At 36.5% G+C, this 24086-nt stretch overlaps 1 protein-coding gene across 1 annotated transcript in view; it reads right to left on the minus strand.

Moving 5' to 3' along the window:
- Nucleotides 1–23731, minus strand: part of insra (insulin receptor a) — a 55855-nt gene extending 32124 nt beyond the window's left edge. The window contains exons 1-2 of the mRNA XM_055151981.1: nucleotides 22537–23731; nucleotides 1928–2476 (exon numbers count right to left, since the gene is read on the minus strand). Of these exons, the coding sequence (XP_055007956.1) occupies nucleotides 1928–2476; nucleotides 22537–22609 (622 nt within the window). The 5' untranslated portion in view covers nucleotides 22610–23731. The remainder of the gene's footprint in view (nucleotides 1–1927; nucleotides 2477–22536) is intronic.
- Nucleotides 23732–24086: the final 355 nt, after the last annotated feature.

Genomic DNA, 24086 nt, shown 5'->3' on the forward strand with positions numbered 1-24086 from the left:
TAAAACTACATAGGCACACAAGTACACACACATACACACAACCCACACACACACAGGGAAGCGAATGTAAACAACAGTTACGCAACGCAGCCTCACAGTTCAAGAGTCTATGACAGATTCTACTAGCACTTGAACTTCAACTACGCTGGCAATAAGGGAGAAAATGACGTAGTAGTTTTACAGCGATAACACACATAGAGATAGTGAATGTATTTGATAAGTTTGGAATAAAATGCATTCATTACATTATATCTTACAACTGAGTAGTTCTTTGACATTTAATAGCAGCTGATATAGTTTGGTACAATATTTTTTGGAGTATTGTGTGGCTGGGAAGTTATGGGTGGGTGATATTGATAAAAGAAATCTTGCTTCTTCCATAACGATGATCAGAAATGTGCTAAAACCTGTTATTATTATTCGTTGAGCTGTAAATATCAGCTGTAAATATCAGGCAAATGTGAAATTACTGTAAATACCACAAATACTAGTACATATTAACATATATTTATGCATTTTTATTTTTATACATTCAAATTTTGCACTCTGTTTAAAACGTGCACTGAGCCATAGCAAATGTCTATGTAGTTCCTTTTTTGCTTCACCACTTTGCTGGAACAACGCAACCACTAAAACACTTACCGTTTAAAAGTAAAAGTGTCATAAAAAATTGCAAAGAAAAGCTGTTTTTGCTTCTTTTGTTCTGCTATTTTGTTTTTGTTGAGTTTTGAGCTCATTATTATCATGTAAACAAAGTGACTTTAGTTCTACAGTGATAAAGTAATAGACGTTGGACTGAAATGGTTGGGAGTGGAGTTGGCACTGACACATGTGAAAATGTCAGGTTTCGTTGCTTGGAGGTAATCATTACGTGTCTGTAATGCTTTTAAATGGATAAATCAGGTCCCTCTTTAGCTAATGCTTAATAATAAGATGTAGTTTTCAGCGTGTGTTACTCAATCCTGGTTGTAGTTTTTGTGTCTACACTTGATCTTTATGTAAACTTACAAACTCTTGCATTTCAGGTTTAGTAGATTTGATAGATGTGTTTGTGTCTTTGTTTATGTTCACTATTATTTTCCAACCAGGGCTCCACACGTCAGACCGGTCCCATGTTTACAGTCGTCATAGAAATAACCGTACATGTTTCAAACAATAATATAAGGCAATGAGTTTCAGATTTGGTGAACAAAAACTATCCATGGTTTAGGAATGATAAAATTAGGACCATGTCATAACTTTTTTTTTCTTGTTGGACAACATTAATTCTACTGGGATGTTACTTCCAGACTGTTCGTGGCCATTTATGGTTAATGAATCATAATTATAGGAATGCTCAGTAAAATATTGAGCTTTTAGTGAAATGGTTTACCTCAGCCAAGACAACCTGAAGCAAATTTCTGAGGATTGAAAAGTATGATCTGATTGTCAGTATCACCCAAAGTATCTTCCTATTTCATGCCTAGTATCTGACTAAAAACAAACGGTTACTTTAGTAGTCGAGTAATCAGCAGCCATTTTTTGAATTATGTGATCAGACAAATTATATTTTCTGTTGTGCGTGGACCAAATAAGGTTTGAAATATGGTGTCTGAAGACTTATAAGAAGGGAATACTTTTGAATAAAGTGTAATACTGATAATGTCACTAAATCATAAAACGTCTTTTAGCACATGTTTTCAGTCTCTATAGTCCAGATAACAATTACAATGGTCCAGACACAATTCAGATTATTTTACTAGCCAATTAACCAGAAATATTCAGTTGAATGGTTGCTGCCTTACTAACACTTCTTTGAACCTCAAATAGAGAAGATTATCGACACTGACATTTTATCACATTTGCGATGAGACTGCACAATATGATCTGATTTCCAGTCTTCGCATTAGGTGCTTTCACTATTGTACCAGTAAAAGCATAGACTTACTTCTCTGGCAGTGCTTCTGATTCCAGCACCTCTCGTTGAAGAGCCCGTTGATGGTGGTGGTCTGGCAGGTGGTCTTGCCCACAGCCGCCCCGGGACAGACATCTCCGCACTCTCTCTCGTTCTTATTAAACACAATGTAATTGTCCGCCACAGAGTCCAGAATCTTCGACCAGTCCAGCGTTGACAGGTAGCAAAGATCTGGGTTCTTCTCTATCCTCACTGCTCCTCTCGTGATGTTCATGAGACTATGCAGGCCGATCTCTCGAAGCTGGATCATCTCAAAAATGACAAGAGCATAGTTGAAGAATAAATTGCTTCCACGTATTAAGGTGAGATTTGGGAAGAGGTCGCTGAGGCTTTCTAAACCGTAGACTCGAAACATTAGAAGGTAATCTGTGATGACAGTGAGCTTGGGGAAACTGACGCCTCTGAAGTCCTCTGCTTTAGTCCTGAACATCAACAAGATCTTTAGGTGGCCTTCGATGATGGTGCAGTTCTCTAAAACCTGTAGATTTGTCACATTGTTCCTGATGTCTTTGCTCGAACAGACTAGAGGAGAGAAAGAGAGAGACAGAAACGTGGTTAGAATACATTATTGATTTGCAGTACTATACACAATATGCTTTCTTTCTTTCATAAAATTGGGTTTATGTTAAAATGTATGGAGTTAAAAATAATGAGAATTTTGTGGAAAGTTTAAGGAAAGTTTACACCCTTAATTTTAAATCAGAATGTTTTTTCCTTGCTGGGACTTTTCAGTTCATGCCCCTTATCTTTGAAACTCACTGCCCTTCGAGCTCTGAAAAATTAAATATCTTTAACTTTTAAAACCAAGTTAAAAACATTTTTATTCCGGCAAGCATTTGGGTGAGCATATCCTGCAGCATTTTGTTAATTGTTTAATTGATTCATTCATTGTATTTAATGCATTAAATGTGCAGTATATTATCGTTTTCTGTTTTATTATGGGGGCCTGTATATTTTTGGGACTGTAAAGCTCTTTGTAAATTTGCATTATTACATTATATGATTAATACTTATCAATCCAACCAAGTAATATAATAAATAAATTATTACCATTTATATATATTGTTTTCTTCTTTTAAAAAATGCCACGTAGTTTGAAAAATAGTTTTAGATAAGAATGTTATCATTTTCAGTGATGAGAATTTTCAGGAAAATTATACATTCTTGAGTTAGTCCAAAAGTCCAAAGTTCTTTTACCCCATACATTCCAATGTGGTATGAGATTAGTGGGTGAAAAGGCCTCAAAAACAGTTTTTTTTACAAATGTTAATTACAGCAGGCTATTAGGTTTGTTATTGCTACTTTAAATAAATGACGTTGACTTCCAAAACTGTCAAAAAATTGACATTTTCAGTAGACATCTTAGAGCTTTTAATTGAATACCTTTAACCTTTAGACATTTATATGCCGCGATACAGTCCTAAAAAGATTAACAATTTAACTTGGACCATTTCACATGACTAATAGGATAAACAAGGAGTCTACTGTGAAGCATGTTTGAGTGTCATTTATGGTTTGGAGTGGGGTCCAAAATAGATCTCCTGGTAATTAGAGGGGCTATTTTTCCAGAGAAACATGGTGGTTGTGTCTTGAGTCTGTGAAGAAGACCAGACCATCTTTGCTGACATTTTGTTTAGCAGCTGCATAACTGGCTCCAGGCCACGCTCCAATATGGACTACTGTCGTCTGCTCATCCCTTCACAAAACAGGAGAGTTATGGCGAGAATTCTCCAGCACACAACACACGTGCAGAGAAAACACAGGTAAAACTGAAAACATTTGAGTCCTGGAGGGGCTCTCCACACGCCGCAAGAATGGTTACTTTAGATTAAATGAAAGATGGTTTAGTCTGTCATAAATTGGGGAAAAATATGTTATGTTTTAGGTTTTAATTAGTCCAGTTTAGTCCTAGTTTAATCCCAGTTTAATCTCCTAGTCCTAGTTTAGTCAATATATAGTTTTAGAAAATATCATCATTGTCATAGAGGACAACAAAATTATGTTTAGAGCTACAAACACTGATAGATTTTGATGTAAAGTGCAATATTAAAGGTGCAAGACCCCAGGTTTAGTCTGGGTTCAGTCCCGGTCTAATAACAAATAACAAAAATATGAAGTACAGTAAAGTAAATTTTATTTTACTGCCGAAACCGAAGAGTCTTGATTTAGTCCTGATTAATTCCTGGAACTGAACTAAAACCTAGCTCAGTCTGCTTAAGACTCATTCCCAGGAAAGCTAAATATTTTCTGTGGTAAAACATGATGTAATATTTTTCAGATCCACAGGGAAAAAACAGATCAGTGGTTTGTCAGTTCTCGTAGGGACATAAATAATGTGTTTTTACGAGAAGTATTTAAACTATGTACAGCACAAAGCCGTATCAAGTCACTCTAACATTTACTCAAGTCACTAAACAAAAGAATGATGGATTAGACTGGAGGGGTTGTCATTGTCATCAATCCATCAAGCTTTTAAATAATCATGTATGACAGGCAGTACAAATGAGAACATTTAGGGGCAAATACGTAGACTCATTAGACTTAAGGCCAACACACACCAAAATAGGGCGCGCCACAGCACGTTATTAGCCGCGCATCGGACACTGAACGCCGTGCGCATAATGGCTCCTAAAAAGACTTTAACAACTCTTAATGTGTTATAAATTTGTGTTTTATCTGCAGATTACTTATAAAATAAGAGACACAGCGCAAGGCTGTGAGAAGAGAGGAAAGGTGCTGTTTTGAGGAGGTTATAGTGACTTTAGCGAGAGGCGACAGTTTCCTTGTGCGCAGAGAAGCGGGAGAGGAGCCGGTGTTTGGCTGAGTTGAACACTGGGGTTTTCCCTGCCTCTCCTGTATCTCTCTGCCCCTCCTCAAAGTTTACTTCATTCCTTTTGTCGCTCACAGAGTAGAGACACTCACTGTACTCACTGCAGAAGCAATGCATGTGTCTTCAAACACACCGCCGCATCCCTATTCAACAATCCAATTCAACCCCAATCATGGCACAGGGTTAAGCGTCCGGTGTGAATTGGCTCATAGAAAATAATGGAGGTGGCAATGTTGCCAAATTTTAGTCAAATTGTACACAAATACGTCTTATTAGCGTTAAACTGCATTATGCCAGTAGTCGCATTATGAGGTTGTACAAAGACTGTAATATTAAATACAATTTATTTTGGTATTAGTGTATTTTATTTGTTAAATTGTGCATTACTTTCTTTTATAATGTAGTTGTTTGTGAAGAATTAAGAATGTTTCTTTATCCATTAATCAAACAACTATTTATCCCCTTGGGGCTAATGAAACACACTGAGTAGTCTAGAAGACCCCTAGCTGCCCTGCAATCAAATGGTGGACAAATATCCAGATCTAAAAATTAAGAGATAGCTATAAATATATTTTGGTTTTATTTATATCGTTTAATATACTGTAGAATTTTAGAGACAGATTTCAATATAAAGTTAAACTGCACAAACAGTGCTTGAGTCACCACCAAAGCTTCTATAAACTATTCAGTACTAAAATGGGACCATATCTTGTTTTGTTGTGTATTTTTAGACTGAGAGAGATTAGATTGCAGTACAACAGGCAGTAATACTGCCTAAATAATTATTGAGAGACATACATATAACATATAATCGCAGTAGCCAGCCTTCTATTTTTAGCCCTGATCTCTAAAGCATATTAAATAGCCTGAACCAACACTGTGTTAAAGGTGACTATGGAAATCATTGTGTAACACGCACTGAAAAAATGTTTTGGGTTACAGGGGCGACGCGGGACATTCCTGGCTGATTTTACAGTGTGTCCAGGCTCGGGGCAGCTGGACGTTGTGTGTTTGTTTATGTGTGGTCACTGCTGGTCAGTTGTGAGGGAGGACTGGGAGAGCTCCTCTTTACACTAGCAGCTCTTCTTACATCTTCTGTTGCATAACATTACTGCAAACAAGGCAACAAGGGGGTTTTACATATAGCTCAGAGATTTTATATTAGATTTTATTTTTTTCTCAATAAAACCACATTTATATGGCTTTAAATATTTCTATTCCTATGCAAAAATCGCCCAAGAATGAGGGGTACATTTTTTTCTGAAGATGACAGTTTACAAAGTTTTCAAATCAAGGTTTTGTTTAGTTTAATTGTACTACAAAAATATGCTTGCCATTTCAAGGCTGTTGTTCATGTTGAGGTATAAAAGAATGAAAAATCACAATGTTTGATTTAAAAAAAATAAATAATAGATAATACTGGACCTTTAAGGACTAGATAAGTGCAGATTTTGTTTCTAGTTTTATTTCTTTTCTAGATTTTAGTGTATTTTAGTACATTTCTTCATCCAGATCAAAGTGCGACACATTAGATCTGCAAGTCACATATTATTTGATGCGCTTCACAATCTCTTCTTATCACAACCACATCGATGCAACTGTAAAGGGAGTGAAGTGTCTTGCCCATGGACAAGCTTGGGAGTCAAATCAATAACTTCACAATTTTTTGGAGAGATGCTTTACCAACCGTGTAATGCACTACAACTACAACCAAATCCAAACAAGGACTTTTTTCCTCTCCCCTGGCAGACCTTAACTAGTCCATACCAGAGCAATTATGTGAGGTTCAAGTGGCTGTTTAAACATGACGAGGAGGAGGAGGTGGTCTCTCTCTATAAAAGTAATTTGCTTTGTTAAACTGAACCACAGCCCCATATCTCTCTTTCTACGGTCACAAAGGTATCACATAAATGACAAACGAGCAGCACACATTTACAATTTATTTTTTAGGTACATATGAGGTTCTCTTTTTTCAAATTATCACTTGGTTTGGAGGGATAGTGCATGTGGTAAATATTTATCATAGTTTTAAATCAGTTTGAGGACAAAAAGTTCAGAAAAAGTACAAAAATACAGGAAGTAGTGGTGAGTTCTAAAACTGAATATCTCTACCTATGTCGTCAAAACAGAAAAGGCAATTTACGCAACACGGTTTCCAAGATTTCAACATTGATTTAGCAAAATGAAGGTGTTGTCATCTATTTTTATTAGTTCAATCATAATTGTGTAATTTAGACAAGTTTTGGCCCGTGATCACATTGTGGTTGTTAGAACAGAATAGAATTACCTCTATGTAAATCATCAGCTGCCCGTGTCCAACCAAAAAATACAATTATAAACTTGATCAGAATTAAAATAATAGACAAAACTAAGTAATTTAAATTAAAATGGTAAATGTTTTAGTGAAAATGTACTTAAACCTGTCATATATGCACTCACCCAGCGTTTTTTGTGTTGAATATGCAGAAGAAAATACTTGAAAACAAAGTAAAATTTATTCCTTAAACACTTGCACTTTGAGTTTTTATTTTTGCAATTGTTAAAAAAAACATTATACTTGTAAATTAAATGTTCATATTATCATGTTTCATATGACTTTCTCTCATGTTTCACTGAAAAGGGGACAGGTCAAATCTTCATTGCCATTACATACATTTCACTGTGTAGTTGGATACTGACTGACTATATCAAGTTCGACATTTTGCATATTTTTTACATTTTAATATTTATTATAAAAACATCCTATAATCAATACAGGAATAATGTTGCAGTGCCATCTAAGAAAAGGATATTTCTGTGGTCTAAAAATTATTGTATTAAAAGCCGACGTCGAAATGTGATTGCTTTAAGCATGTGGACAGTAGCTCGATAGTGAACTGCAGAAGGACTGAGTGACCCTTTGAGAAGAATCGCCGTGGCTGGTCCTGTCCAAGCTCAGGCTACAGCCACCACTGTATTTTTAGCAGCACATTCCCAATAGAGAATCTAATACACTCCGGCCGCACAGTAGTGGAACAGCATTAGAGTCCAACAACAAGGCCGTCCCAGTGTAGAGGTAACAGGAGGTATTTTAAAGGGAGAAAGGGCTGTTTTAAGATCCTAAAATGTGATGGAGGTGAAGGACAACAGGAGACAGTATTTTGTATCAATCAAGTGACAAGGTCTGTTTGGGTTTTGCAATTAATCTAATTTTAAACAAGGTACAACTGTCTCTGATCAGCTTGGGTCTTTTCTGGAATCGATCCTTTGCCAATAAATGCATGTGATTTGGAGCAGAGTTCAGATTGAAAGTGTTTCTTGGTTATTTTTAGTAAACAAAAACAATATCATATAACTTTCTGGAGGTCTCATGTCCCCTGCACGATCCATGGAAATAAAGCCATAAAACCATGCTTCACCATGGAAAGAGATGAGTTACTGTGGAATATTAAAGCCATAGTAAAAACATTTCCATGGAAATAAGCAGGTAGAGGCCCTGCTCCAGGCCAAATAAGGTGTGACGTGTTTTGCCCAAGGATACGACAACAGTAAGCACTGCTTTGAACTGGGATTGAACCTTCAACCGTTCAGTTACAAGGCAACCACTGTAGGTCTAAGTCACTAGTCATCTCAATGCTGGGAAAGAAGAAAGGAAAGAAAGTGAAAGAGAGAAAGAAGAAAATGTAATTCTCTTAAGCTGATAATTAAAGTAATGCTCAACTTTCAGTCAGTATTAAATTAATCTCCTGTATCAAGGACACAATTCCATTCAATCCCGGGTATTGTACTGCATGTACTGAAAAGGGCGCCACTAAAAAATGACATTGAGGTGTGTAGAAGCAGTAAACAAGAATATGATGAGTACATTTTTGTTTCGTTTTTGTGCTGTCCACTGAAGCGAGTTAGAATTTTTTTCTTGGCTGTAATAAGAGTTGAAAAGTTACTCATGTATTTACAACAAAATTACTTGTCTGAACATATTTGTCACTGAAATTTGAACTCATTCATTGTAAGATGGGTCAACTCAGTTAAGGCACTTTTGTCAAACTTGTGTAAAAAGAAAAATAAATTTTGGAAAGAAGTTGTGAACCCTCTTGTGCGTTATCATTTTCTAGGAGATGTAGGACCTTGAGAGGGACAAAAGAACCACAACAAACAGGTGCATCCTTGAATATTAATGTGTGGTGTTGGTGAAAGGGAGAGAAACGAGACGGGCACACAAAGGTTTCTATGGCGATGGGACAGACCGCCTATACATCACATGAATTCACCAAAACAACTCACTGCCCTCATGTCATCAGGACCGAGAACTAGGTCTGAACCATTTGGTCACAATTGACAAAAAATATGGAAGACTGAACTGAAACTAAAACAAGAATAACATCTCAGAGCACAGATCCTAACTTCAGGAGTCCCAGTTTGTATGTAGAATAAGACTGAACACTTTGTTGTTTGAGGAGGAAGCTGTACTTGCAGCATCTGCGATTAATTGCGTCCACAAATTGCGCTTTCATTTTGATTGATATTAATCTTGCCGCCCTTACTGTGAACTATTGGACAGACACAATATTTATAGCTCGTTTGATAAGTTTAAAGTGGAAAATACTAGTCAATGTCTGGACCCTTCTCCACAAGTGAGTATGGGTTAAATGCTTGGGGACAATTACCATAACTGCGTATGAGCTATAAATGGACACGAAGACTAGACAAATGTGCCACTCCTAATGCTAAATAAACTAGTGTTATAAATACCGAACAAATACAATTAATCAAAATGACACTTTGGATTCAAGCATAGACACAAATAGTCTAAGAAGCACATGTAACAATCACTGACAATCAATCTAGTGTACTTAGAGCTTCAGTTTATAAGGACAGATCAACACTGGCTTAAGCTCTGTCAAAACAGTGAATGAAGAATGAACTATGAATGAATGAGTCATTAAACACAATCAAAATCACAATTCTAATAGGCATAATTAGAAAATCACCATGACTGCAATTATTTAGGCTACACAATGTCCTCTCCAGAGGTCAAAATATCCCGTCCCCATGAGCACTGTACACTGTAGTTTTGTTTTCAGTAACGCAAGAATTAAAAGTTGTGAGAATTTCAGAAGCAAAATTTCAATTCAATATACAAAAAATAAACTTAAATGTAGAGTGTTTTTTTATTTGGCTATTTATGACACATCAGCTTTAAAGTTGCATTGCGTAACTTTTCTGGTGCAGGGTCGGTCAAATGCTTGGACGTGTTATTGCTTTGTCCAGAGTGTTTCACAGTATGGTATTAAATAGGGATGTAATGATCAAATCAAAATCTTTTGGTACGATATGCATGTCACAATACGATATTTATTGCGATATTTTGGAGAGGCTGATATAATTGTAGATAGGACACTTTTTTGTTTCTAAAATACCTTGACAAGATATTGGTGTGAATTATTACTGTCATAATCCCAAGAATTCAAACAAAAAACATCTGTCTTCATGTTGTCTGCACTGAAATGAAACAACGCATTTAAGCAAAGAAACTTGTAATTAAGCCCACAATATTATTGTGAGACTTTTGATGATACGATATCACGATATTTTGGTTGTTGTTACATCCTTAGTATTAAACCTTTCTATGTCCATGGAGACCAAACCAAACCAAGTTACAAATCAGATCTTTGGAAAGGCAGCCCCACACACAGTCAGAATGCCAGTTTTTCTATGTATTTTTGAGCTATAAAACCACATACAACTTAATAAATGTGAGGTAGAGCTGTTAAGTGTCATACTATGGAACAGTCAACATTCATTTTGGTCTTAAAATGTTCGTATTATCCCGCTCTACATGACCCTGATTGTTTTCTTTCGCTATTTTGTCCGTTAAAAAAAATCCTATTCATAATATAGAGCCTGTTTTCAAATTCGCCCCTGTAACCGTTCGACTGGCACTGAACGCTATGGGTGACTTCACACTTGCTTAGTCCACTTCTTTATACAGTCTATGGGCACATTCCAGGAAGAGATATATCCATAGAAACAAGCAGGTGACGGACGCCCAACCAAAAAAGTTACAGTCAGTGCACCTTTAATCCTTCAGATAGTTTGATTTTAAAAAGATGGAAAAAATAAAGTGCTATATAATGTGATTAAAATAAAATTAAGGAATTCGCAGTCTGGTTGTGATGTTTATTCTCCTATAATAAACCTAATATTAAAATCTGATATTGTGACAACCCAGTGGAGTTTAGAGTTACACAAACAACGTGGCCTTAAAAACATTGACAAACACCCACATTGCAACACTTGCTCGTCTTGCTCTGTTGTTTGAGGCTCGGGCTGCACAAAATACCAAGGTCACTGTGATGTCATCTTAAAGGAGCGCTGTAAAAACTAATCAACTGGCAACAATGAGAGCAAGTGACTGTGATATATATATATATATATATATATATATATATATATATATATATACATACATACACACTATATGATATTGCTTAAAATTAATCAATCGCAAGGTCAGATTTATTATTATGAGACGAATAGTTTGAAAGTTTGAAGAAAAGTTGATTCCTTTAGAGCAGGCGTGGTGAAATATTGCCCAGGGACCAGATGTGAAGCTCAGATCAAAATTTTTTGGCCCTCAAACTTCCAAACTGACCCAAATTACCATAGGTCTGGAGAAAGTATAGGGCTGATGGTGTTACAATTGTGCTTTAATAACTACAACAATTTTGTTATTATTACTTTGAGGATAACTTTTACATTTTGGGCATTTTTAACATAAAGACAAAAATTTTACCTGCATGATACAGGGTTTTTGGAGCAACAGGAGTATAAAGATTACCCAAACATGCAAGAATCACTCTAAATACAACTTTGAATGCATAACTGAGAAGGGAAAGCAATTACAACATGGTTAAATGCTCTTAAAAACGAAGAGATTCAAAATGGGAATAGAAAAAGACTAAAAGCAATATGACATGTGATGACAAACCCATATGTTTAGTGCTGTAGGCTGCACTTATATTTGTCCTGTTCAGTGATGGATGCTTGGAGGTGCTCACCACATCAGGGTCAATGGGCTTTACCCTTTGACGAGCTCTCAGCGCCAATTAAATAAGGCAAGACATTTGTCAAGTCTTCAGCCAGAATTAGAGAGCCTGCTTTTAGAAGGTCACATAATTACAACTATTATGGCCCTATTAGGAAATACCCAAAGAGTTCACCACACTATGTCAATGTAGCAGATGTCAAGATTACTCATCAGCTTTAATAGTGAATGGATAAAGGCTTCACGGGCCATTCAAATTAGCTAGCAGTGTTGTGAAAGTTGCACTGTGTAACGTTTGTCATAGCGGGTCTTCCTGCTTCTTGTTCCTATGGAGATGTTACTGCTTTGCTCCACAAAATGGTATACATCTACCTCCAACGAGAAGATGCCACCAGGCTAAGTTACAGGACAAATCTGGGGAGAGGAAACCCTTTACACAGTAAGAAAGCATGTTTATAAGGCATTTCTTAGTAGTAAAAATGAAAATAAACACAAGATCGAAGCAGGTAAAGGACTCTCCAACTGGAAGCCCAAGTTCTCATTTTTGTACCAAACTGATTTGGTCAACTCTAGACAGTATGTTCCAATTTGCTTATAGTGTTAAAACCATGTAACTTTTCTTTTTCCACCACCTATTTGTGTGCTACAGCAAGTTTAAGTTCAAATTTTTGTAGATATTTGAGCAATAAAAAATGTATTTGTACTGTATGTATCTGTAAAGATAGATCAAATTAATGCTGTAAGGTGGAAGGTTCTGAAGAAGGTATTTATTGCACAACCCAATGTACTATTCGATTAGAGAAAATCTGTCAGCACTCCAGATTATGCATACCATAGCTTCCTTTATTCAACCGTAGGGTTTTCTTGGCATATGGCGATTTATCTCAAAACAAACGGAGCTTTCTTTGATAATCTCTTGGCCTCTGACAGGTGATGTATCCTCAGACAACCCAAGCCACAAGGCCTCAGTAATCTTAACCATGGCCTAGAACCTGCTCCTTCCTTAAACATTGTTAACCTTTGAACAGGCTAACTCATGCAAGAGTCAGACTAAGAAATGCATAAAGAACACACACAAAAATGTTATCAGTTAACAACAATAATTATGGATAAACTATCACACGATCACATGATGTTTTGCACTTTCCAAGAATATCTTTGATTATTAATGTTTCAAAGGGTATTGCTGGACAGAGGTAGTTAGAGTGGCTGGCCTACTTAACACCTGGTTGCACAGAAATGGTACCTGAGCTTTGATGAATTGTGAATAATGCCAAAAAATATATTTTCTTTGGGAGGAACATCACTCAGCTGCACATTGTGGAGTTTAAACAGACGTCATGTGTTAAAACTGCATAACAGATGGCTCTAGTTATAGATGACAACTACTTTTTCACTTACAAGAGGTTTTAACAATTCTAATTGCATTTATATTTACAAATCATGTTTCATCAGGATTCAGTTCATAGGTCAGATTTTAAACAAAGCCATGAGCAGTAATATCTGAGAGAAGACCGATTTTGTGAAGGTTTAAACTTCTAAAAAGACAGATGTTTTTTCCACTAAATACACAGATGTTTGTAGTAGACATTCTATTGTTCTAAATATTGCAACTGTTGCGATTTTGTAGACGCAACTGAAACTAAAATTTTCATAAGATTTCCACATACTGTACAGCCTTACACTACAGCTGCTACACCTGTTACAGCTACCACTACTACACAAACATCAAATTTGCTAACTCACTTCAAAACACCACCGCTGTTTTGATTCAAGCTAATGATTACCTCCCAAAGTGTTAAGCCCTCAATAACAAGGCCATTGGTTTTAACAGGGCCATAGTGTCAAGGGTAAGACCTGCTTATATTAGACCTCAGCTTGCTGGTTGTGCTCTGTGCAGGTGGTGCGCTCTCCTCTTTCACGCTGTGGTTTTCATGCTCGTGACAAGTGGGATTAAGCAGCCGTATTGTCCGAGGTGGCACGGGCAAAAATGACCCTTTATCTAGATGTCAAACGAGCTGATGGCAAGCTGCGCCGCTGGGATAAAAGAGCTCGTAGTAAGGTTTCATCACCTACAATCGGAGTCTTTGTGCACAAGCGTAGGTCAGGAGTGCTGTATTTGGAGGGCTGCCCACCTGACAGGAGCGCAGAGAATAACAGAGATACCCCCGCTGTGAGATACACGACACAGACGTTCAGCACCCGAGCACCCTGAAACCACAACAATCACCAGATACACTTAACCTGACACGAACTAGACCAAAGTAGAGGATTTTTACAACCAGAACTGATGTCGCTCTAAAAACAAGAGAACGATGAATCTAGCTTATTCAGTCCTGATACTGATAGCACCACTTAGGATATTATTTTGGTAATTGTTCAACCTGTCAATTGTTCCTTTTGATTTATCAATTACTTATTTAGATAGCTAGACCTGTGAATATGAAATCTTGATGTGGTTTATTTCAACAAAGTGTTTTTTTTATTTTAAAGAAAGAAAGAAAAAAAAAGAAAGAAGAAAATTTATTTTACATGTTTGTTCACGGTTCTCCATCAATGCGGTATACACAAAACATTGTGAACAGTTTACTAGCCAACAATGTTTTGTGTATAGTTCAACAATTACTAAATTTGTATAAATGATTTCAATCAATTAGTTGCAATTAACAGCAAATTACAGATGTATAATCACAGATCATGTGTTAAGACCTTAAGTATGGCGTAAATACTTCACTGTTTTCATAAAAGTAGGTATTTGTGTCAAGAATGCTAACTGAAATTGAAATTAATTATAGATGTTAAAATAGAGTACACAAAACTCTTAACATGCCGTCTGTGATTATTCATCCGTAATTTGCAGTCTGCTTCCAGATACTTAAATCTCATTTTATTTTAGTGCGACTCAGCTAAATCCTCATAGAGAATGAATGGAGCGAGTACCGGAAGTAGCCAGTCGGCAGCGTGACAAGGGCCTATTGTTGCTATAGTGGCCAATATACGACAACGAACTTGACATTTGAAGAAACTAAATGTCAACATCAGACACAACAGAGGCATTGTTCTGCAGGTGTCCAATAACAACCCAGAACTGGCTCTGGTAACAATTAGAAACAACTCTTTTTTGCGTAACTCAGAAACGCGGACCATATCTCAGTTATTTTTAGCCCATTTTCGCACAACAGGGACTTCAGTAATGATTTTGTGTTGCAATGTTTCTTTCTGTGGTTCAGACTTGATTGAAAACATATGGAGCAAATGAGCTACGTCCTCAGTTTATCTTACCCTAATTCACTGTAATCTGTCAATACTGTATTAGCCTAGAGGCAAAAGAGTTCTAGAAACAGCTTAGTGTGTGTAAATAATATGTTTATGGGTAGACACTGGTTTTCATTTGGGATTTTTATTAAGTTTAGCCAAGCAGATAAGCTATAAAACTTACTTTGACAAAAAATAAATATCATTCTTCATAATCAATCGGGTTCCAATATCAACTGCAATCAAAACAATTTTAATGGACGCAGTTATCGCAACGCAAATGGTGCCATTATTTCGGTATAATTATGTCCTCTGCTAAACCTGCACTTTTGACCTCTGCAAACATGTTCTTAGAGTAGTTTAGCATTTAATATTTTAGTCATTATTGCGTAAGAGTGGGTTGAAATGTGTGTTTGTGAACTAGAATTTGTAGATCGTAAAAATTGGTCTGTGGTTCTTCACGAGTTTTCAAAGTCATGAAAAATGAGTAGCTTTTAAATGGCTAATTACTATGAAAAACACATTATTACATCTTTTGAAAGGTAGTCTTCTAATGTCAAAAGGTATCACGTAAGGCAACAGATAACTTGTAATTGATATTTCACACCTCCAACTTGAAAGAATGCGTAACAAACTGGTAAATACCACCTGTGAACTGAGTGACGATCGGAGGACTCCTACTTTATGTACGAGTTAAACTGTGACGTATTACAACACGCTAATGCTAAGAACCAAAAAAGTGGTTCTGTGAGGTATAAACAATGTAAATATTTCATACTGGTTAAACTGGCAATATTCTGTTGCTAGAAACACTTGTTTTGTGTTTACACTTCTTTAGCTATTAGCCGTATTGTTTACATATGAGTCAACTGTGCTGGAACGCTCTGAGGTCAGAACTCATTTTACTATGAAAATTTCCAGCAAAATTTATCTGAAGCATAGGTTCATTGACATCTATACTGTATTTTTTGGACTAAGTCACACTTTTGTTCATGGTTTGGGTGGTCCTGCGACTTATACTCCGATGTGATTAAAATTTTCACACTGCCAGCCGCAAGAAGGCGCTCTAGGCTCATGTGTCAGTATCTGTTCCTCCTATTACTCCTGCACCACTGTCACTTCACTCTACTGTGCATGTCTCCTGCAGAAAAAGCTGCAAGTAGTGAAATATGCAGCCGAAAACGGCAATCGAGCAAGAGAAAGAAGGTTGGAGTGAGCGAGAAACTTGTAAGGGACTGGGGAAAGGCGGGGGTGGAGAACACAGCTTCAAGACAACTGAGAGTGTGTGCCATGCAACTTTCTTGGAAGTCACTGGATGGATCGACAAAGCCTGGACTTCAGTGACAACTGAAACCATCCTGTCGGGATTCAGAAAGGCCAGAATAATTCTAACTGGAACTGATGCTGAGTCTGATGGCAGCTATGCAGAAGAGGAAACAGCGCTCCGTTTACCTCCGGAGGTCACAAAGTCGCTCAGAAGTGACGCTGAGGATGAAGAATTCAATGGATTTAGTGATTTGGAGTGAGTTCAAGAGTTTGGTAAACTTGTTCTGTTCTGTTGTTTATGCTGTAGTTATCTGAAGAACCGTTCATATGTGATGTTTACAGCCTGTTATTCTCTATTCTATTGTTATTACTATCACTTGCATTTCAAGACGAAATGTTGGTCCCTTGTCTTTGCTTTTATAAAATAAATTTCCTCAAAAACGTGCGACTTATATATGTTTTTTTCTTCTTCATTATGCATTATTTGACTGGTGCGTCTTTTACTCTGGAGCGACTTATAGTTTGAAAAATACGGTAATAATAATAAATACATCATTAAAAATTGCCATTTGATGTTTGACAATTAATTTGTATTTTGTGACATTAGATTCTGTTATGATTGTCTCTAATAGCAAGTTTAGGCAAGAGTTCTCATTGTAGCAGTCCCAAGCAAAGATAACAGAGAGGGATATATGAGGAAAGGCATCTGGCGCGTAATCATTTCCATAATACATCATGAGAAAACAGACTTACTTTGGCAAAACCCAGAAAAGGAAAAAGACTTGAAGAAAAACAGCAGGATAAAGTGTACTTAGTGCTTGCTTGCAAATTCAACAAACTTACCGCAGAGTACCCACATTAAATTAAGCTGGAATCAAAAAGCCTTACTCTTAACTTATAGGATGTGTCAAACCAGGTCTTAAATGATTGCCTTTTGCACACTGCTCACTCTGGTTTATACTGTATACTGGTGGTGGCCTTTGCACACTGCACACTAAATATAAGCCCTCATTATTAAGTCCATTTTTCCATCACGCTGCGTTGGAAAGTTCCCAACAAGTAGCTGAGAAGATTTCCTGAGTTCAGACCGGAGCTTATGAAATGCAACAGCAGTGGGGCCCAGGTCTGTGGTCTGTCCGAAAGAGAGAGAGAAAGAGAGAGAGAGGAGGGGGAGTTGTTAGAAGAGAGAGCGGGAGAAATAAAGGGGTGAAAGGGATAAGAGCGTCAGACAGTAAATGAGAAAGAGGGATAGAAAGTAAGAGAGAGGAGTTAAGAGAGACAAAACAGAGAGATGGAGAGAGATAGAGAGAGGCACAGACGGAGAGTGAAAGAGGGTAGCGAGAGAGAGACAAAGAGAGAGCAGGTAAGGAGAAGAAAGAGAGAGAATTACACAACACATGTTTGATTTACGTCGGAAAAACTCACTAAAGGTCAAATATGGCAGCAGGACAATTTTGTAAATGATTTTACAACAGCAAATTTTAGAAGAACAAGCACTGATTGTAATGATTATTGACCATGAAAGGTGCAAAACACTGTAACAAAACACCTACAAATATACATGCAAAAAGGCTTAGTGCTCGTCAGTGTATTCATGACTTTTAACTTCCTGTTCGTAGGTGACATTTGAGGACACTGGGCCATTCAAAAAGATATAGTATTTGTTTTGAATTGTTAATTGCTATGGAAACAGTAATCATTTTCAATCACTCCAAAACTGGATATCTCTGCCACACCAGCTCTTACGGCTTATGGCAAATTCGCCACAATGAGTTCTGATTACTCTCAACTAGGGCAGGGAAACACGATCTTCTCCTTGTATTCATTGATCGCCATTTCTGGTTACGTTTTTTTCTCTTTAATGGCTTTCAGTATTAATTTTATCAACATAAACAAGACAGATTTTCTCTTAGGGGAGGGGTTTTTCTCCAAACTCTGCTTCAAACCACATGCTTTTACTGATAGGATTGCTGGGCAAATCTAGAAAGAGTTCTGTATTTTTTTGTACAGAGTCTTATCATTCTGGTCACCACGCCCTCCGTCACATCTCAAGCCAGAACCAAACATGATTATGCAATCAGATTCGCTTTTTTTAGTCACACGTGAAACGAAAGAAACCATCGGTCACCCATCATTTTGAATAAAATTGCATTTCTCTCACCTCAGAAAAACAAAGTTTAGTTCTTCATTCATTGATTCTGTAGAAATCTATAATGTTTTGCTTTGATATTATTGAAGAAGTTTGTATTCTGGATCCCAGGCAGGACAGAGGATGTGCTGTAGGCTCCAAGATGACTGATGTTTTGAAACTATAGGATCTCAATTTAAATGTGATTAACTGCACAGCCCTACCCACAATTCAACCATAAAATGGATAAGTCATTACTTCTAATAAGTCATTACTTCTAATAAAACCTCCACAAGGACTACTACCCACAGGCTTAATCTGCTGTGTGTGTGGCCGCTGTAAACAGGACGAGCTTGTGCTAATCTCCTGAAAACAAGGCACTGACTATGGAAGAGAAGCTGCTAATGACTTGCATCAATTTATACTATGGTTACAGGTTGAATAATCTAGGACTGCTTTAATGATGGCATACTGGGAAATATGACAAAAAATAATGAGTTTATATGACAACCACATTGAACCATCACCATTCCTGATTAGATATTATTTGGATTTAAGAATGACTAAAAATAATGAAGTGCACTATGTAACTTTCTGTTGTAGAGTCTGCCATCTGCTTCTACATAAAAGATGTTTTTTCTTTGCCTCATATCACAGGATGGCATGAAACCTATCCATCTCCATGGAGACAAGCATGTTATGCCATCAGACCAAATTATAAGTCAGACATGTGGAGAGTTGACCCTGCTCAATGTTTTCAAGGTGTCTTTCTGAATAAAAACACCTGAATAAAAAAAAAAAAAAAAACATAGAGGCTTAATGTAGTACTGTGGGACATTATAGGTAAAGAAATAACATCTCTGTGGAGACACATAGATGGCATGACCTTCACTGGAAAACTTGCATAGATCAAAAAAACAAAAATCACAAATGCTAGTCAAATGTCTTTCTCTGAACTCTGCTCCAAGACCCAGACACATCACTGACAATTATTGAATCTCCATCTCAATCAAATCAATTAATTTCTATAGCTTTATCTGAAGCTCAGAAAATACCACACAATTATTGTTACTTGCTCCTCTTAGGATGTAAACTTACAAAAGAAAGTAGTATAATGATACAGAAGTTGATTATGTTTTGCCTCATGTACCTGCCTACATGGGACAGTTTATTGCTCACATCATTATAAGAACTTGCCTTTCAAACATATGCAAACATTATAGCGCACCATAAATACCTTCCCGTGCCTGTCAGCTTGTTATCAGTGGGAACTCCACTGTAGAAAAACTCACAAAGTCGTAGTAATGACAAAAACAACTCCACACAGGCCAATGAAAACAGTGTACTGCCAAGTTACAAGCTGTCCCCACGAGCTAAGAGCCACGACCACAGCTGTACAGAGAGGGGTATTCATCATTACATGGACTTATCTCAAACACTAATTTAAAATGGTCATTTCTGGATGAACACTCTTATTGTAATGCTGATGTCTATCAGTACTTTTACAATGATTCAAAGCAGGATAAGAAGTCACTGGACAAAGTAAAAGGTAAAAACATGTATGGCGCTTTATGTGGTGTGTAATATTGACAAAAATAAATCCTGATAGGTTTTTGTATTACATTATTATATATTATGGCACTCAATCAGTAATATGCTAAAAAGGCATCTTTAAATGTCTTGGTTGAAGTATCACACTAAAGTGAAAAGACTTTAAAAAAGAATGTACCAAAAAAGTGTAGAAATATATCACCAAAATCCATATTATTTGAAAAGATTTTGAGGTATTTTAGGCTATTATTTCTATAAAATAACTCAATATATAAATGATGCATCTTTATAAAGCAAAATTCCAGCTGCGATTTTCTCATTTTTCTGACTTAAACTCATCACAACATTATCCTACAAGAAAAAACATATGGATTAATCCAAGTTTACACTGTCTCCTCATGCAAGCTGCAAAAATGGCATAACAGATCATATTCAATATTACATTAATTAACCACAAACTGAGCAAGCACCATTTCATTTCTTTTGCAATTATTTAGCAAATCAAATTCACTGACATGTTAGAGGAGACACTGTGAATAGCAGCATGTACATTTCATTGTACAGTGCAAAAATAGCATGCTACACTGTTGATTACAATAAACACTTTCAATTATCCTTCCTTATCTAAAAGAGAACAGTTTTTGAGAAACAGAACATAATAAAACAAACTGAAACGGAAAAATAAGATTTTTTCATCAAAGACTGTCCAAATCTGTTCATTCTGGAGCAGCAACTAATTATTATTTTAGCAGTCAACTAGTGGTCAGCAATTATTTTTGTCCATTAACTGACTAGTCTGTATATTGCATGTTGAAACTTTTAAATACATTATCAACCAAATAAATTGTGAAATATGGTGACTAAAGACTTCTAGGCTACAGAATATTTACAAATGAAATGATTGCGATCGAGTGATGAAAATCTAAAATTGCTTATTCTTTTTTGACATTTTGATACAATAACACCAGTGTCTGTGTAATAATAAGATGGCTTTGTAAGTGTTTGGATTATTACAATTATCAAAATGCAACTTTTTTTTTTTGAGTAGCCGACTCACAATTAGTCAGTTAATCCCCTTCTTTCACACATACATTGTAACAACTACACTAATACTTCACTACATTGTACTACTATACAAATACTGCAATTTTTTTTGTATTTCTTGTCTGTTATTTAGATATAAGAGTGTGTTTAAAATTATTCTAAAAGTGTCCATACAGTATTTCATTCATTCTTTAATAGGCTACTTCAGCTGCTCAACATAAAACTATAAGCTATTGTTGAAATCTACAAAGAACCCTTATTGTTGTACACCACAAGCTAAAGATTTTCTACTTGAGATAAACAAATAATTAATAAATTCTTGCTAAATTCTCAGACTACTTATTGGGGCCTAAACCATTTTGTTTACAGTTCGTTCATGTAGACTCAAATAGCTGATAAGTTTTAACCTTTGTCCCTTTCAAATGCACTGACAGAACAGAGCTGCCTACTTCCTTTAACCAAATCAGCATCAGTGGGAAGAAAACATTCAAAACTGTTGAGTATGGAAAGTTCCTCATTCAAATGTTGTTGTTGAAGGAACTGCTGCGATAGTAAATGATGTAATCGAATACAGGACAAGTGTGGACGTTATGCACAATTTAAAAAGCATTTTAACCACAACAAAATGTAGTGATTATGTTACATTTTATTAATAATTAATTTCTTCTTACAGTTTACAAAAAACGTTAGATAAAGTAGACAAGAAATTTAAATAAATTTTAAAATTGGTAATGTTGCCTTCTCGATATAATTGTTATTTTGAAAATGTGTTTTATATGTGAAGTTTTATAGATATGCATATAAGATGTCGGTAAATTCAAGTTCAAATAGAAAGCTCTTATCTAAATAGCCCGATTTGATATTATTGCCGTAAAATGATGTATGAGGAAATAGTGTTTGCCAACTCAAGCTTGTAGTATAACTGAGTTATTATTATTTCTTAATAACTTGATGTTATTAATGCTTGAGGATAAACAATTTAATCTGGTTTCAAAAAAAAGGAAACAGTGAAAGTTTTTGTCTTTATTGCTCAGGTCTACTTCTCCAAATGAAAAATGGGTTGACAATTCTGGTCTATCAAAATTCTTATCTAAATAACAGCCAATGTTATTTGATACTACTGCCATAAAATTATATGTGAGAAAAGATGCTTGCCAATTTATCAAGCTTGTAGTATTGAATTATTATTACTGTTTTGTTTTTGTTATTAAGATGAATTTATTAGTTTACTCTATTTTTTATGAGTTAATATCTAAATGTTTTAACACATTAGCAAGTATTGGTCTTTTTATTGCTCCTGTCTACTTCTTGTAAATGAAGATAGGTTAGATAATCAATCATAAATCTTTAGATAAAAAAAAATGATTTGGAAGAGTCTCAGTAAAATGGGGCAATGCATGAATAAATATGCCCGTGGATGCACGCAGATGATTAAAGTGGGCACTAAATGGGCTTGTTTACATCTTAAATGAGTGACTTACTTTCTCCGTTCGCTCGGTGACAGCTCAGTATGCAGACGGCGACCACAACAAAACACAAAGTCCGAAGCCACATCACTGAACGCGGTTGTGCCAGCGCCCTCGGTCCGCTGCTCCTTCCTTCGCAGATCCTAAATATTCCTCGTGGAAAAAGGCTGGTGCACTGTGATATAGGCTAAACTTTTAGGAAATGGCTTTTGTGCGGCAGCTGACCGGTAAATAAAACTAAATAAAAGGCATGATCCCGGAAAATGGGCGGAGGAACGAGTCCAACGTGTTCAGTCCGACAACACACGCTAACATGCAAAGCTAGCGCAGGTTAAAAGCGCTCCCCATACAGAAATATCTCTCGTACCATGAAATCAAGCTTTAACAACAACCTGCCGACTCAAGTGTCCAAGATGATTTCGTCCATTGTGGAAAAAATGACAGCGTGCGCGACTTATTTTGACGCAGTCCGGGCTAATGTCAATAGCTAGCTTTAGCAAACGGCACTTGTGCTAACAGTAACGTGAAGACAGGCCACGAGCAAAGTTTTCTCTGCTCTCAACTTAGCCCTTTTAAAATAACTTTGTCCACATGTTACAACACGCAAATAGTCCGATTTCTTCTTTTTGTGTCACCAGTGTCAAAATGCATGCATCTAAAGCGGCACATAGACAAAACTCAACTTAATAATGTACAAAATGTGTCGCTGCTGCTGCTGCTGAGTCGATGGTTATGGCATGCGTGGCGTTGGCTTGCGCTCTTTTTTTTGCACAAAATCTTATGAAGTCCTCCAAACGCAAACACGAATGCACTTAATTACAGACTCGTTTTGTCTGGAAATAACAGATTTTGACGCCAAAGCTGCACCTCAAGGCTGTCCAGTCATTGCAGAGATTTCAATGAGCATGTATAGACTTCCCCAGCGTTGGACTGTCAGTCAGCTGCGCTCCGCAATGTTTGGGAATAAAAAAAACTCCAACTTGTGTCCACGCGTCACAAAGCTGCCTCAGATCGGAAACAAGTGGTAGAAATCAGGCCAAAATGCACTTTAAATATGTTTTTGTCTCTTTTTTTTCTTGTTGTAGATAGGTACAGAGGTAGATCTCATGCGCACAGGTCCTAAGATCCCGTTTTCCCAGAGTCTCTTCTCCGCCAGTAAACAAGCCGTGCCAAAGAGCCAGAGATGGGCGAAAAGGGAAACACGGAGTGGAGCTTATTGGATTACACAACAAAGTGACAGACGAGACCGCCGCGGAGGAGAAAGCCAGCTACTGCACATATTACATTGTTATTATGAAATGCCAAAGGATTTTCAGCGCTTTTAAATGGGTTTTGAGGGGAGCGGGTTAAGAAAACTATGGTTTAGTAATGATAAGGATTGAAAGAGGAAGCTTAGACTTAGACTTTATTGATCCACAAAGGAAATTACTTGGACACAGTAGCTTACATATCACAATATATTACAATAAGAAAGAGTACCAAATATATATGTATAAAAAAATATAATAAACGTCTAAATAAGTACCAATAAATTATTTATAATTATAATTTTTTGGAAAAGTAAT

Source organism: Boleophthalmus pectinirostris, unplaced genomic scaffold (assembly GCF_026225935.1).
Source record: "Boleophthalmus pectinirostris isolate CB_2022bp ecotype Guang Dong unplaced genomic scaffold, ASM2622593v1 HiC_scaffold_16, whole genome shotgun sequence".
Classification (NCBI taxonomy): Eukaryota; Metazoa; Chordata; class Actinopteri; order Gobiiformes; family Gobiidae; genus Boleophthalmus; species Boleophthalmus pectinirostris.